A 15,092-nucleotide genomic window follows, 5' to 3' on the forward strand; every position below is an offset into this window, starting at 1 on the left:
TCATGGTACATGACAAGGTTGGGCTCTCTATACCTCTCCCCTTCTTCAGGGGATCTGGATGAAAATTTGAGATGAAGGGATATTCTCAATGTGTTGGGGAATCAACTTGTGGCAAAGATACCCCAGCAGCTGAGTGTCTCTCTTCCCCTCCTGCTGTTGCTGAGGCTGGTTCTCCAGGGAGGCTCTTATTCCTTGGAGACCATGTGGACCAGAGACCCATCACACCATTGCTGTAGCAGAATTCATTGTCATGCCAGGAAATGGCAAATGACCACTGAGGGCAATTCCAGGCCCAGCATCAAAGGTGGAAGAGTGGGTGCCACTGTTGAAGTCAAAGGAGACAACCTGGTGCCTAGTGTATCCCAGGATGCCCTTTAGAGGACCACCTGATGCCTGCCTCACAACATTCTTGATGTCATCATACTCGGCAGTTTTCTTCAGATGGCAGGTGAGAACCACAACCAACACATTGTGGATGGGGACACGGAAGGCCATGCCAATGAGTTTCCCATTCAGCTCCAGGATTAACTTGCCCACAGCCTTGGAAGTGCCAGTAGATTTGGGGATGATGTTCTGCGCAGCCCCATGGCTGTCACACCAGAGTTTCCCAGAGGGGCCATCCATGATCTTCTGGGTGGCAGTGATGGCATGGACTGTTGTCATGAGACCCTCCTCCATGCCAAAGTTGTCATGGATGACCTTGGCTAGAGGGGCCAAGAAGTTGGTGGTGCAGGAGGCATTTCTGACCTTCTTGAGGGAGTTGTCATACTTCTAGTGGTTCACGCCCATCACAAATCTAGGGGCATCGGCAGAAGGGGCAGAGATGATCACCCTTTTGACACTACCCTTCAAGTAAGCCCCAGCCTTCTCTATGGTTGTGAAGACACCAGTGGACTCTGCGACATACTCAGCACCGGCCTCACTGCACAGGATGCTGGCGGGTTCTCACTGCTGGAAGAGGGAGATATACATCCCATTGACGATAAGCTTCAGTTATCAACCTTGATGGTGCCATTGAACTTGATATGGGTGGAATTATACTGCCGCATGTAGACCACGTAGTTCAGCTCAACGAAAGACTCATTGATGGTAACAATGTCCATTTGCCAGAGTTGAAAGCAGCCCTAGTGACAGATGGCCAATGTAGCCAAATCCATTCACTCCTCTGAACTTCACCCTTGGAAGCGGCTGAGACTGCACAGGAATGGGAAGATGTGTCTGCCTTTCACAAGAGGAGGAGCAGAGAGCCTAAAAAATACTTCCTTATTTATATAAGTGACTGAGGAATGACTTGAAATTTCAGGTTTACTCAAGGAAATGCTTTCAGAAAAGAGAGGAATAAATCTCTTCACTTTGGATAATAGAGAAAATTCATTCTTAAATTCACCCTAAAAATCCCAATAAACCTTAAATGGGAAGGGGACACCCTCATTAACAAAAGCTGCTGGAAAATTTGGATATCCATGTGTAGAAGAATGAAACAAGACCCATACCTCACCCTATGCACACAAATGAACTCAAGGTGGATCAGAGACTTAAATGTAATACCTAAAAATGTATAACTCCCTCCCAGGGGGATGAACAAGAAAAAAGTGGGTGAAGGGAGACATTGATCAGTGTAAGACATGAAATAATAATAATGATTTATAAATTATCAAGGGTTCATGGAGGAGGGAGGAAAAATGAGGAGCTGATACCAAGGACTCAAGTAGAAAGAAAATGTTTTGAAAATGATGATGGCAACAAATGTACAAATGTGCTTGACACGATGGATAGATATATGATAAGAGTTGTACGAGCCCCCAATAAAATGATTTTTTTTAAAAAAACAAACCTAAAGCTATCAGGATCATCAATGAGAAAATTTGGACGAGTCTAAGGGCTCTAGTGCAGGGCATACACAGACTACAAGATATAACAAAAGAAGCACACATGGTGAAAGACAAAATAGATGAATGGGATCTATTGAAAAGAAAAAAGTTGCGTACATAAACACAGGGAACCCAGGACAGATGAACCCTCAGATCCAGTGGAGAGAGCAGTGATAGCGGGGGGGTGGAGGGAAGGTGAGGGAGAAAGGGGAAACAGATGACAAGGTCTACATATAACCTCCTCCCTGGGAGACAGACAGCGGAGAAGTGGGTGAGGGAGACGTCGGATGGTGTAAGATATGATAAAATAATAATAACATAAATTATCAAGGTTTCAGGGGGAGGGGCGAACGGGGAGGGAGGGGCAAAAAATGAGGAGCTGACACCAAGGGCTCAAGTAGAAAGCAGGTGATCTGAGAATGATAAAGTCAATATATGTACTAATGTGCTGGACACAAATGGTCTATGTACGGATTTTGAAGAATTGTATGAGCCCCTAATAAAATGATTATAAAAATTTTTTTAAAGATTTCATCAAGAGTAAAATGATAAAACCACAGATTGGAAAAAGATGTTTTGCGATGACACAATGGACAAAGGACTAATTATGAAACTCTACAGAATGCTGCAAGCCCACAACAGGTAAAAGAAAATAACCGTCTTAAAAGGTGAACAAAGGATCTGAATAGACAACTTATAAACAATGACACCCAAATGGCTGGCAAGCAATTGAGGAAATGCTCTAGTTCCCTAGCCACCCGGGAAATGCAAACCAAAACAACAATGATATACCATCTAACAACCACAACTTTAGCCCAATTTAAAGAAAAGTAGAAAACAACAAATGCTGAAAAGGCTGTGGAGAGATTGGAAGTATGATGCACTGCTGGTGGTGTTGTAAAGATGGACAACCACCGTGGAGAGCATGATGGTAATTCCTAAAACAACTGGCAATAGAAGTACCATATGACCCAGTAATGCCATTGCCAGGCAAATGCCCCAAGAAATAAGAAACAGATCATGAACAAACATATGCTCTCCCATGTTCATTGCAGCACATTTCACAATAGCATGAAGTTGAAAACAGCCCAAATCCCCATCAGTGATAGAATTGATACGAAAAACTGATATATACCCACAGCGGAATACTACGCATTCCTAAAAAACAGAGAGGAAACCAAGAAACACCTCATGACATGGAGGGATCTGGAAACCACTATGCTGAGTGAAGTTAGTCAATTACAAAAGGACAGATACTGCATGAGTTCACTGTTGTGGGGATGAGCAGGCTCAGGCTTACAGGTCTTCCAGTCTGACTGGTGCCGATGAACCCACACCATCCTCTCTAATCACGCACGGATGTTGAAAATCACTTTGATGGAGCGGTCCTCACATCAGCTGTGGAATCAGATTTTCCAGAGAGGGGGAGGAAAGGATGATTGCTTAGTGGTTGCCATGCAAAGTTATGATGAGGTCCCCGCTGGACTGGCAGACATTCCTATCAGTGATGAGGTTCACTGGTGGGAAAATCAAGTCTGGAGGGGAAATGGAGCAGACATGTCTGGGAGAAGACACGTGCATGTCATTTGATGGAAAACAGGAGAGAATCAATTTCATAGTGGGGGGGGGATGACAAATAATACTTCCAAGATCCACAGTGGGAAGTATACCTAATAACATGCACCTAATAAGCCACATTGGTCAGAGTTTCTGTGTACCCCCTTGGGACCCAGGCCATGTGCATAGAACATTGGGGCATTTGATCCTGTATCTTCAAGACACCACACAACATGGTCCAAAGCCCATACTAGAGGGATCCAATATGGAAACCCCACTAGGTGAACTAGACTGTACCTCAAACACACCTGTAACCTGAGGACTTAAGACTGAAATTACGTGATGTGTGAAGCAGCGCCAGAAGACAGCTATACCAAGGGTATTGAACTGTTGGAAGGTGGACCAACATTTACTTAGCACATCAATGCCCTACTTGCTGTATTAAAATATATATTATCTGGCAGACCTGTGATTGACATTCTCAGTGAATATTACTGTAAATTTTGCCTGGCAACTAGCTCCCTTTTTGTAAATAGTACCCAGTCACATAAGGATTTATTCTGTACAAGTGAATAACTCAGGTATTGCAATATGTAGTTAATGTACAGTGGTTCACTCTCCCTCTCTCAACAGTCTTTTAAAACTTAGTACCATGGCCTAATCAATGACAGTTAACAGAAGATCCTTGTGCTCCAGGGAGATGATCGATACAATTCTCTACCAGAAATTAACAAAGATGTCTCTAAGGGGAGCAAAAGGCAGATAAAAATCATAGATTCAGGAATGGATTTGGGGCTCATGTTTAATCCTAGCACCAATCTAAGAACAATTATGTCTTGCAACATGGCCATGCTTGACACTCACCCTCATGAAGGAAACACAGAAGAGATAAGTGCTATAGCAAAATGTGGTGAAGAAATCAGATGGTGCCGCACTATCAGATAGAATAACATCTGGAGTCTAAAAGACTTGTTTCCAAACAAGCAGCCAACTAAACGAGCCCTCGGCTAAGTCCACATTGAAGAAGCACACTACCATCTGTTATCCAAAGATTACATACTTCAAATCCAAAGGAGGGAATCATATCAGAGCGTAAATCTTGACATTCTACTGCACAGAAGACTATGAATGACAGTGGAATCCCAAAATACATTTGCATCATTTGCAAATGGAATAAGTTTCTTGTGATTTTTCTCTAACCATAATTGAGCAATGGGAATAACCAGGTTATCAGTCAAAGTATTGGACAGACAACAATAGTAGATTAAAATGATAAATTTAACTTGAATGGTTAAAACCTTGCCATTTGATATCCCCTCTGATACACTTCGGCCTTGATCCGGTTTTTAATATTTTCTGCGTGTTTTTTCCCCTCCATATTGCGGTTCATCTCTGTTGTATTTTGCCATTGTGAGTAGCCTCCTGGAATCTTTGTTAGGTGTTTTTCTGATTTTTTGGTGTATATGATAGGTGGACCTATAGAGACGACAACTAGAACAAAGGTTCCTGGGAGGTACAGCAGGGGAGCTGGGATCAGGGAATTGAGAAAGGAAGAAAATGTTTTGAAACTGATTTTGGTAGTAATTGTACAATACTGCTTGATGCAATTGATCCATGGAATGGTACTATGAATGCACTATGACCTGGATTAGCTCCTAATAAAATTGTTTAAAATAAAAATAAAAAGCAGCCATAATTGAAGGTAAAAAAAAATCACCCACAAACTGTTGTTAGTAGCCTCCTGGATCTATCTCATAATCCTTGCATACCTGGGCCTTGCAGTCAAATCATTTTCTGTTAGGTCAGACTCTTGAATCTAGATAAGTCAGCCACAATCAGAGGTTTCTGATCTCTGTCTACTCCTCTGCTAGATGAAGACATTACAGTAGATGCTTGCCTGAAACACTCTGTGTGTGGTGTTTGCAGAAGTTTCCCTGCTGCACTCATTTTGGAGTTTGCCTTACTTTTTCATTCCATTGTTGTTCTTGGTTGGCTTCAAGTGAGGAAATTATAGTAAAAAACATCGCACTATCCTTGAACAGAAGCGTCACTTTTTATATACCACATGCAAAATAGATTTCTTTGGTCTATGAATTTTTTAACTAGCATCAGTCTGTATAGTCACCACCATAATCAGATCCCAAACCATGTCACCATCTTTTTTTAAAATCATTTTATTGGAGGCTCATACAACTCTTATCACAATCCATATATACATCAATTGTGTAAAGTACATTTGTATATTCATTGTCCTCATAATTCTCAAACCATTTGCTTTGCACTTGAGCCCTTGATATCAGCTCTTCATTTCCCCCTTCCCTCATGAACACTTGTTAATTTATAAAAAATTATTATTTTGTCATATCTTACACTGTCTGACTTCTCCCTTCACCCACTTTTCTGTTGTCTGTCCCCCAGGGAGGAGGTTATATGTAGATCCTTGTAATTGGTTCCCTCTTTCCACTCCCACCCCTCCCCGAACCCCCAACCCCCGGTATCACCACTCTCACCACTGGTCCTGAAGGGGTCATCTGTCCTGGATTCCCTGTCTTTCCAGTTCCTATCTATACCAGTGTACATCCTCTGATCTAGCCAGATTTGTAAGGTAGAATTAGGATCATGATAGTGAGGGTGGGGGTGGGGAGGAAGCATTTAGGAACAAGAGGAAAGCTATATGTTTCATCATTGCTACACAGCACCCTGACTGACTCATCTCCTCCTCGCGACCCTTCCGTAAGGGGGTGTCCAGTTGCCTACAGATGAATCCCCATTCCTCACACGCCCTCATTCACAATGATTTGATTTTTTTGTTCTTTGAATGCCTGATACCTGATCCCTTCGACACCTCGTGATCACACAGGCAAGTGTGCTTCTTCCATGTGGACTTTGTTGCTTCTGAGCTAGATGGACACTTGTTTACCTTCAAGCCTTTAAGACCCTAGACACTATATCTTTTGATAGCCGGGCACCATCAGCTTTCTTCGCCACATTTGGTTATGCACCCATTTGTCTTCAGTGATCGTATCGGGGAGGTGAGCACACAATTATATGATTTTTTTGTTCTTAGATGCCTGATAACTGATCCCTTCGACACCTCGTGATCACTCAGGCTGTGTGCTCCTCCCATGCGGGCTTTGTTGCTTCGGCCACTCCATCAACTTTCTTCACCACATTTGCATATGCACCTGCTGTGTCTTCAGTGATCGTGTGGGGAAGGTGAGCATCATGGAATGCCAGTTTAATAGAGAAAGTACTCTTGCATTAAGTGAGTACTTGAGTGGAGGCCCAATGTCCACCTGCTACCTCAATACTAAACCTATAAATATATGTACATAAATCTATTTCCCCATCCTCATATATATATTTAAATATGTACATGCATTTATTTAGACCTCTATAAATGCCCTTTGCCTCCTAGTTCTTTCCTCTATTTCCTTTACTTTCCTCTTGCCCCACTATCATGCTCAACCTTCATTTGGGTTTCAGTAATTCCTCAGTTACATTAACCTTGATCACACACTACCAGACCTCCTACACCCTCCTCACCACCGATTTGGAGCACTTGTTGTTCCTTTGTCCCTGGATTTGTTAACACCACTTCCTATCCCTCCCCCTCCCCCTCTCCCATGTTCCCCCAGAACTGTTGGTCCCATTGTTTTCTCCTCCAGATTGTTCATCCAGCTTATCTTATTTAGACAGACCTGCGGAGATAATAACATGCACAAGACAGAGCAAAACCAAGCAACAAAAGAAAAGAAAACAAAATAACAACAACAAAAGCCAATGACAAAAAAAGCCAACACAACAACAAAAAAGAAAAGCTTGTAGTTAGTCCAAAGACTGTTTGTTGGCCTTTAGAAGTGTTTTCCAGTTGAGTCTGATGGAATGCCAAGCCCTGGCCCCCAAATCTATTTTTGATACTCCCTGGGGTCTTCGTTGCTCTGCTCCCCTTGCTGTTCTGTTGCATGCCCTTAGTGTTTTGCCTCAGTGTGGTGGGATCAGATCGGATGCAATTCCCACACTGTCTCTCCAGTGTTGTCCCCTGTAGGGCTATGGGTCAGTGAGGGATATTGTGTCTCATAATGGGGCCAGCCATATGGTCTTCTCTGTGGGTTGGCTGCTCTGAGTGGGAATATCATTGTCAAGGATTGGTGGGACAGGATGTGCTCCACTCTCTCTTCCTCCCACTTCATTTGCTCCCATGTGCTCTGATCAGACATGTCCCTCTCCCTGAGCTGCAGCTTTAGTGCTGTCCTCTGAAATAAATTCTTCTGGGTGGAGGGGCAGGTGCCCACATAGTTGGGATTGGGGTCGGCCCCTCCGACCTCTCCACTGGTTTCCCTACTCCATGCCGGCATGTTGCATTCACATCTTGGAGAACTGGGTTGAAGTCTGGTCCCTCTTTCCCTGTGGAGATCTGTTTCACCATCTTAAAAACTCCACAGAGTTACTGCTTATGGTCCCACAATTCCCCCAACCATAACCTGCCAACCACGACCTTCCTCATCAGTGTAGTTTGAGGAACACCACATACTTGGGATCAGACAGAGTCTAATCTATTGGTGCAGGATTCTCTCACTTATCAGCACGCCTTTGAGGTGATCACACCATTGCCTTAATAATAGTTCATTCTGGTTTATCATGAATAATGCCCCATTGCATGTGGGATGAGGTGGTTTGTTGTTTGCTTGTTGCATGACACATGGTTGTTCCCAGTTTTAGAAACGCTTCGGGGGTCTGCTAAAAACATTTATATATATGTTTTTGTGTGAGCGCTGGGTCATGTGACTCATTTATAACCAGTCAACGTTTAATAGTTTATTTCCATTATCTTTTTTTTAAATGTGGTAGAATACGCATACCATAAACTTTGCCATACTAACTCTTTTCGGGTGTAAAAATCAGTGGAATGAATCACATTCACAATGTTGTGCAACCATTACCAATATTTGTTTTCAAAGCCTTTTCACCTCAAACAGAAACACTGTGCTGATGATGCAATCACGTATTTCCTCCTGTGCCCCACAGGCTTCGGGAACCCCTGCTCTGGTTTCTGTCTGCATGTGCTTGCCTGTTCTAGATATTTCATATAGATGGGTTCACACAAAACAGATATGTTTTCTTTTCTCTTCTTTGACTCAGCATCATGCTTTCAAGATTCATCTGTGTCGTATGTCTTTTTTAGAGTGAGGGGAAATGAGCTAGGCACTTGGTGCACACTCTCACTCCAGAACGCGGCGGTGGACACCACCAGCTCTGTCCCCTTTCCCAGAATACTGAGCATAACTCGCCACCTCGGAGCCCTTCCCCTGGCTCAGAGGTGCATGGCTATGATATGACAGCTCGAAGCTGGACAGCCCGGGTTTTCTGAAATAGCAGTGAAAGTGTGATTTAGCAAGTTCCGGAAAGAACTGATGCAGCTGCCCCCAGGGGCTGTGTTAGCTACAGATGGGGCAGATGGGCACATGGGCATGTGGACTATGTCACGAAGCACTCAGAGGACAAGTGGAGCCGTTGAGTGGGGTGTGCTTCTAGAGAGTGGGGGGGCAGGGAGGAGGCTTTGGACTCAGTGCTTGGCTTTGATGGAGGCTCTCCAACTTTGATGCTGATTCTAACCCAGGACTGAGTGGACGATCTGGACATCGAGTCTGGACAGGTGGTTGAGGCAGCTTGCAGAAATTCACAAGGGGGAACACACACAGCCCAGCCCTTCCTACTGCAAGTGGCCCACAAGTGGCCCACAAGGTGCTTAAGAGTGTGAAACCTACACTGAACATTATGTCTGTGGCCCATGTGCTTCACAATCCTAAGGTGTCAGGTAGGTTCTCTGGGTGGTGGGACACAAAACAAAACTCTAAGAGGGATGAAAGCTGGGCTCACTGTCATTTACAAACTCCAGTGAGAGAGTCCACAGGCAGTTCTACCGAGGGCGCTGCCTGAGATAAGGTAAAAAGCAAACCAGAACTTTGAATGTGACTAATGAATAGCAAAGGTTTAGGTTTCTGGGTGGCCTGGGGACTGGGAAGTATGAATCATTCTGCATGCTATAGCACATGTTCCTAGGTATTGGGCACCTAGGCCAGGCCACATGGGCAGAGTGGCTAAGGAGGGTGGGGATGCCCCAGGAGAGGGTGGGACAGAACTTAATCAGTTTTTCATGAAGAACAACTAGCCTCCAGTGAGGGCTCATACTGAATCAGGGCAGTGTTTGAAGAAGAGGAAGAAGGAGAAGGAGAGGGAGAGGAAGACGAAGAAGAAGAAGAAATGATTACTGGACCCCAAGTGAAAGAAAGCTGAGGCAAGGGGAGTTCTACTCTGTCCTATTAAGTTGCATAAGTCAAACTTGAATTGATGGCAGTGAGTTGGGTTTTAGTCGCTGGATGGCTGTGGCATCCCATACTCAGACTGGTCACTTGTGGTATAGTCACTAGGGCACCAATAACTACCTCAGCACACTCTCAGACACACTGTGGGGGACCTGAGGCAGGGGTATGACTACGAGCCCCGGATCATCTCTGGAGCACAGGCTGACATAGTCAGAAGGGTCAGAAGGAACTCAGTCTTCCTGGAAGAGAGAAGACCCTGAGAGCTCACAGTCGGGTGGCACCCACAGCAGAGGGAGAGTGGGGGCTGTGCTCCTGGGGAGACAGGATGGAAGACTCAGGAAAGGCTACATTCAGCTAGGCAGACTGAGTAGGGGAGGGGGTCAGGGAAGTGCTGAGGGCAGGTGTGGGCAGTGAGGTGCAGGTGTGGGCAGTGAGGTACAGGTACCCATGGATCAGTGTTTGGAGGATGTAAGAAGCAGAAGCAATTAAGGAAGAACTGGACCAGTGGGTATTTTCAGGGATCAGAGGCCACACTGAGCAGTCTCCATGGGAGCTCTGCTCCATACATCTATGTGCCTTAGCACAGTGTATGGTGTGGTATCTGCCACAAGTCCAAGCTTACCAGCCACCTGTGATCTGCAACCCAGCTGGGACCTACAGCTCAGGTCTGGCATCCACGTGCAGGAGACATGAACAGAGAATGTCTTGGGCTCTGGGGTCACCTTCGGCAGAAGGGCAGAAGCTTGGCCAGGGCTCGTTGGACCTCAGCATTCCGCAGCGTGTAGATGAGCGGGTTCAGGGTGGGGCTCAGTGCAGTATACAGCACTCCAGCCACTTTGCTCCTCTCAGGGCTGTAGCTGGAGGCTGGGCTGATGTAGGCATAGAACACAGCTGTGTAGTACACACAGACCACAATGAGGTGTGAGGAGCAGGTGGAGAAGGCGCGGCGCTTGCCCTCGGCCGAGCGGATACGCAGGATGCTGGCCACGATGCGACCGTAGGAGGCCAGCGTGAGCAGGAAGTTGATGAAGCCATAGAAGGCGTCAGCCACGACCGTCATGATGCTGTTCACTCGCGTGGGGCTGCAGGAGAGCAGCAGCAGTGGTGGGATCTCACAGAAGAAATGCGTGATGATCTTGGGGCCACAGAAGGTCAGTCTTGCCATCAGGCCAGTGTGGACAGAAGAATTCACAGCACAAATGCCCCAGACACCCATGGCCATTGCCACACACACCCGTGGGCTCATGATGGTGGCATAGTGCAGTGGACGGCAGATGGCCACGTAGCGGTCGAAGGCCATGACCGCGAGCAGCAGCAACTCTGAAGATGCAGACCACACGAGGAAGAAGAGCTGGAACATGCAGCCTGAGTAGGAGATGGTGTTTTCCTGCGTGGCCAGGCCCGCCAGCACCTTGGGCAGGATGGTGGAGGTGCAGATGATGTCCATGGTGGCCAGGTTGGACAGGAAGAAGTACATGGGGCTGTGGAGGCTGGCACTGCAGCCCACGACAGTGATGATGAGAGCATTGCCCAAGACAGCCACAGTGTAGAGCGCCAGGAAGCAGCCGAGCAGGGGCAGACGCAGCTGGGGGTGCTCTGAGAACCCCTGTAGCAGGAACTCTGTCACCAGCGTCTGGTTGGACTTTGGGGTTTCATCAGGCTCCATGACACAGGAGGGCTGGCTGTCCCGCCAGAAAACCTACAGATCTATAACAAGGGGTGACATAATAGTCACTTCTAATCACATTCCAGACATAGTCTTCTTTGCCTGCATTCTGTAATATCAACCCAAATTCTCCCTTTCAATCAAGATTGATCCACTACTCAATATCAAAATTCCTTTCTTTGCCTATTGATACAGAGGCATAGGGACCCTAAAGTGGCCAGGAAGTATTCTCAATTACTGGTTCATGGAATCAATATTGTCTCTCCAAGGGGGATTAATTCTCCCATGGGAGCTAAGACCTACAAACCCCAGAAACCTTTTAACAAAGAAATGACAAAGGTAATTAAAACTCACTTTGAACTGAATGCCTTAAAATCCCACAGTATATCATCATTTGTGGGAAACAGACAAAATAAAACGCTTTCTTTTATTTTTTCACTTTTCTCTTGTAATATTTTCCTGAATTCTTTTAGTCTTGTTTTCCTTGATTTTTGTCTGTAGCTGTATAAGTCTATCACAACCCAATGAAGAAGTATAAACATGCTTGTTTTGAATTCCTTATCTGGCAGTTCCAAAATTTTCTCTTCCTGAGAAATGTCTTCTAACTTTGAATATTGGTCATTTGTTTGAGCAACTCTATCCTGTTTCTGTTTGTGAACTGAAAATTGTCTGCTTTCTCTGACACTTTTTTGTGGTGGTATATTTTTATTTAATGGATGACTGTATCTTGCTAGCCTTTACCCACGTCATGACTATCTCTAGATGGGTGTAGTAGGGAACTTGAATGTGCCTGCAATTCTATTTTGGGTGTTCTTATAACACAGTAGATGGCAAGGTGGGCTGGAATTTTTGTTTACCTATTGATGATCAGGTCTTACAGGAGAGTATAACAGACCTAGTCCTGCAGATGTGGCTGTAGAAAATAGGATAGTCATGGACATGGTTGCTCCTTTCAGTTGGGTGGAATAAAGGGGGAAAAAACAAACAAGAGGAAAAAATGATATATTTTTAAAGTAAATAAATAAACAAGAGCAGGAAAAGGGCATTTATAACTAAGTAGAAAAAGAAGAAAACAAAGTAAAAACAAGGGTAGACTTTCTTAAAAGCAAAGAAATTACAACAAGCAAAACCAGAGAAAACAACAGTGAAAGTAAAAAGAGACCACTCTACAAAGAAAAGGAAAAATCCTAAGAGAAATGAAAAAAGAGAGAAGCAAAAAAGAGGGAGAAATGAAGAAGGGAAGAAAACAAAAGAGAAACAGAAGGAAAGAAATAGAAAAGGAAAGTAGAGAAGGAAAGAATAAGAATCAAATAAGGAAAAGAAACAAAAACAAAGAAAGGGTCCCTGGATTTGTTTCTCTAGTCAACCTGGACGAACACAAATGGAGCATCTAAGACGATTTTGAATGTGGGGTTTTTAAGTAACCGTGTTTAGGATCTGGCTGTACTAAGACAATATTGCTTTCTCTTACCTACGTGATTGTTCAGTGACTGAGGAGGGGCTGCTTCCTCAAAGTTGAGTCGACCACGGTGATGGGAATGGAGTAAAACTTGTGGACTTGGGGCCTTGCAGGTCTTCATTTGCTGATGGCATACACTCAAGGGGAAAAGAAACAGGTGCAAGCATCTACCGATAAGAGACTTGGAATATATGAAGTATGAATCTAGGAAAATTGGAAGTCATAAATAGTCAAATGGAATGCATAAAGGTCAATATCCTGGGCCTTAGTGAACTAAAATTGACTGGCATTGGCTATTTTGAATCAGAATATCGTCTGACTTACTATGCTCGCAATGACACCATCCAGAGGAATGGCACTGCATTCATTGTCACAAAGGACAATTCAAGGTCAATATTGAAGTACAATGCTGTCCGTGATAGGATTATATCTAGCCACCTTCAAGGAAATCCAATCAATACAATTATTTTTCAAATTTATGCACCAAGCGCTAAAACTAGTGATGCAGAAAACAAAGATTTTACCAACATTTTAAGTCAGAAATTGATTAAACATGCAATCGAGATGCATAGATGGTTATTGACTATTGGAACGCAAAAGTTGGAAACAAAGAGGAAGGACTGCTAGTTGGAAAATATGGACTTGATAAAAACAAAGCTGGAGATTGTGTAATAGAACGTTGTTTGTAAAAAATACCTTTTTCCAACACCACAGTGCCTATACCTGTGGATTTCTCCAGCTGGAATACACAGAAATCAAACAGACAATATCTGTTGCAAAAATAAAACAAAACAAACATGGAGAAGCTCAAATTAGCAGCTAAACCAGGCCAAGGGTTGACTGTGGAATAGACCATTCATCGCTCCTATGTAAGTTCAGCTTAAAACTGAAAAAAAAAATTTTAAATGAGAGTCAAAATATGACCTTGAGTCTAGCCTATCTGAATTTTTAGAACATTTCAAGAACAGGTTTGCTGCATTGAACACTAGTGACTAAATACCTGATGGGCTGTGAAAGGACATCCTCAGTGAAAAGCAAAGGTCTTTTAAAAGAAGCAAAAGAAAAGACCAAAGTGGATGTCAGCCGAGACTCTGAAAGCTGCTCTTAGGCTTGTAGTCCCTGAGGCAAATGGGAGAAATGACGAACTCAAAGAGCTTGTGGTAGTTATATAATTGTCAATTTAAGGACTAAGCATGTAGGGGTGGAGTCTAGCCTGTCGATCAGGTTATAGTCAAGGAGGCTTCTGTGTAGGCATAGCCTTCCCCTAAGGATTCTGGGAATTCCAGTATTTCCTCCTTGGAGGTGGGAGACTCTTGGCTCACACCCTGGGAGACATAGCAGCTGACAAGACAGATGGACCCAGCCTGATGTGGCCCTGGATGCTGGGGATGCCAGCAGAGAACCCTGCCAGCGCTGAAATGTTTCCAATGCCACTGGATCCAAAAACTTTCTACCCACTGGCCTGTGATCTTCTACATTCGACCTCATTGCATGTGTTTCATGAGTCTAAAGAGGACCTTATAGATTGTTATCGGACGTATGGGCTGATATCGGACTTATTGACTTGATCTGGACTGCGCTGGGATGTTTTCTCAATTTTCAAATTGATCTTGTATATAAATCTCTTTTTAATAAACATCTGTGTGTCCATGGATTTGTTTCTATAGTCTACACTGAATTAAAAATGTCAAAGGGTAGCTTGAGAAGATAAAATAAAATATCATAATGAAATGTGCAAAAATCTAGTTAGAAAACAAAAGAAAATAACACCCTCCGCCTATCTTAAACTGATAGAACTCAAGAAAAAAATTCAAACTTTGAGTTGCCATATCGAAAGATTCTATATACAGAATACTGAGTAATACAGGACTCATCCAAAGAAGATGGAAAGAATACAGAGTCACTACACACACACACCCCAAATTAGCCGATGATAGTCAAGCATGTCAAGAACTAGCATATGAGCAAGAACCAATAGTACTGAAGGAAGAAGTTCAAGCTGCACTGAAAGCATTGGCCAAAAGTAAGTATCCAAGAATTGACGGACTACGAATTGAAATGTTCCAAAAAGCTGGTGAAGCTCTCAAAGCACTCACTTACTGTGCCCGGAAATTTGGATTACTGGGCTGACAACTACTTGGCCAACTGACTCAAAAAATCCATATTTGTACCCATGCCAAAGAAATGTGGCCCGTCAGAATGCTAAAATTATA

The 15,092-nt window shown here is 44.0% G+C and overlaps 1 protein-coding gene across 1 annotated transcript; it reads right to left on the minus strand.

Annotated features, from left to right (window-relative positions):
• Positions 1-10,472: 10,472 nt before the first annotated feature.
• Positions 10,473-11,420, minus strand: LOC101646104 (olfactory receptor 13A1-like). Its single transcript, XM_004714417.1, has one exon. The coding sequence runs from the start codon at positions 11,418-11,420 to the stop codon at positions 10,473-10,475; it is 948 nt and encodes a 315-aa protein (XP_004714474.1).
• Positions 11,421-15,092: the final 3,672 nt, after the last annotated feature.

The sequence above is a fragment of the Echinops telfairi genome, unplaced genomic scaffold, assembly GCF_000313985.2.
Source record: "Echinops telfairi isolate 266 unplaced genomic scaffold, ASM31398v2 ScPeMD7_70;HRSCAF=299, whole genome shotgun sequence".
NCBI lineage: Eukaryota > Metazoa > Chordata > Mammalia > Afrosoricida > Tenrecidae > Echinops > Echinops telfairi.

Coding starts and splice junctions, on each gene's coding strand:
- LOC101646104 (XM_004714417.1), bottom strand. CDS start 11,420: ATGGAGCCTGATGAAACCCCAAAGTCCAACCAGACGCTGGTGACAGAG.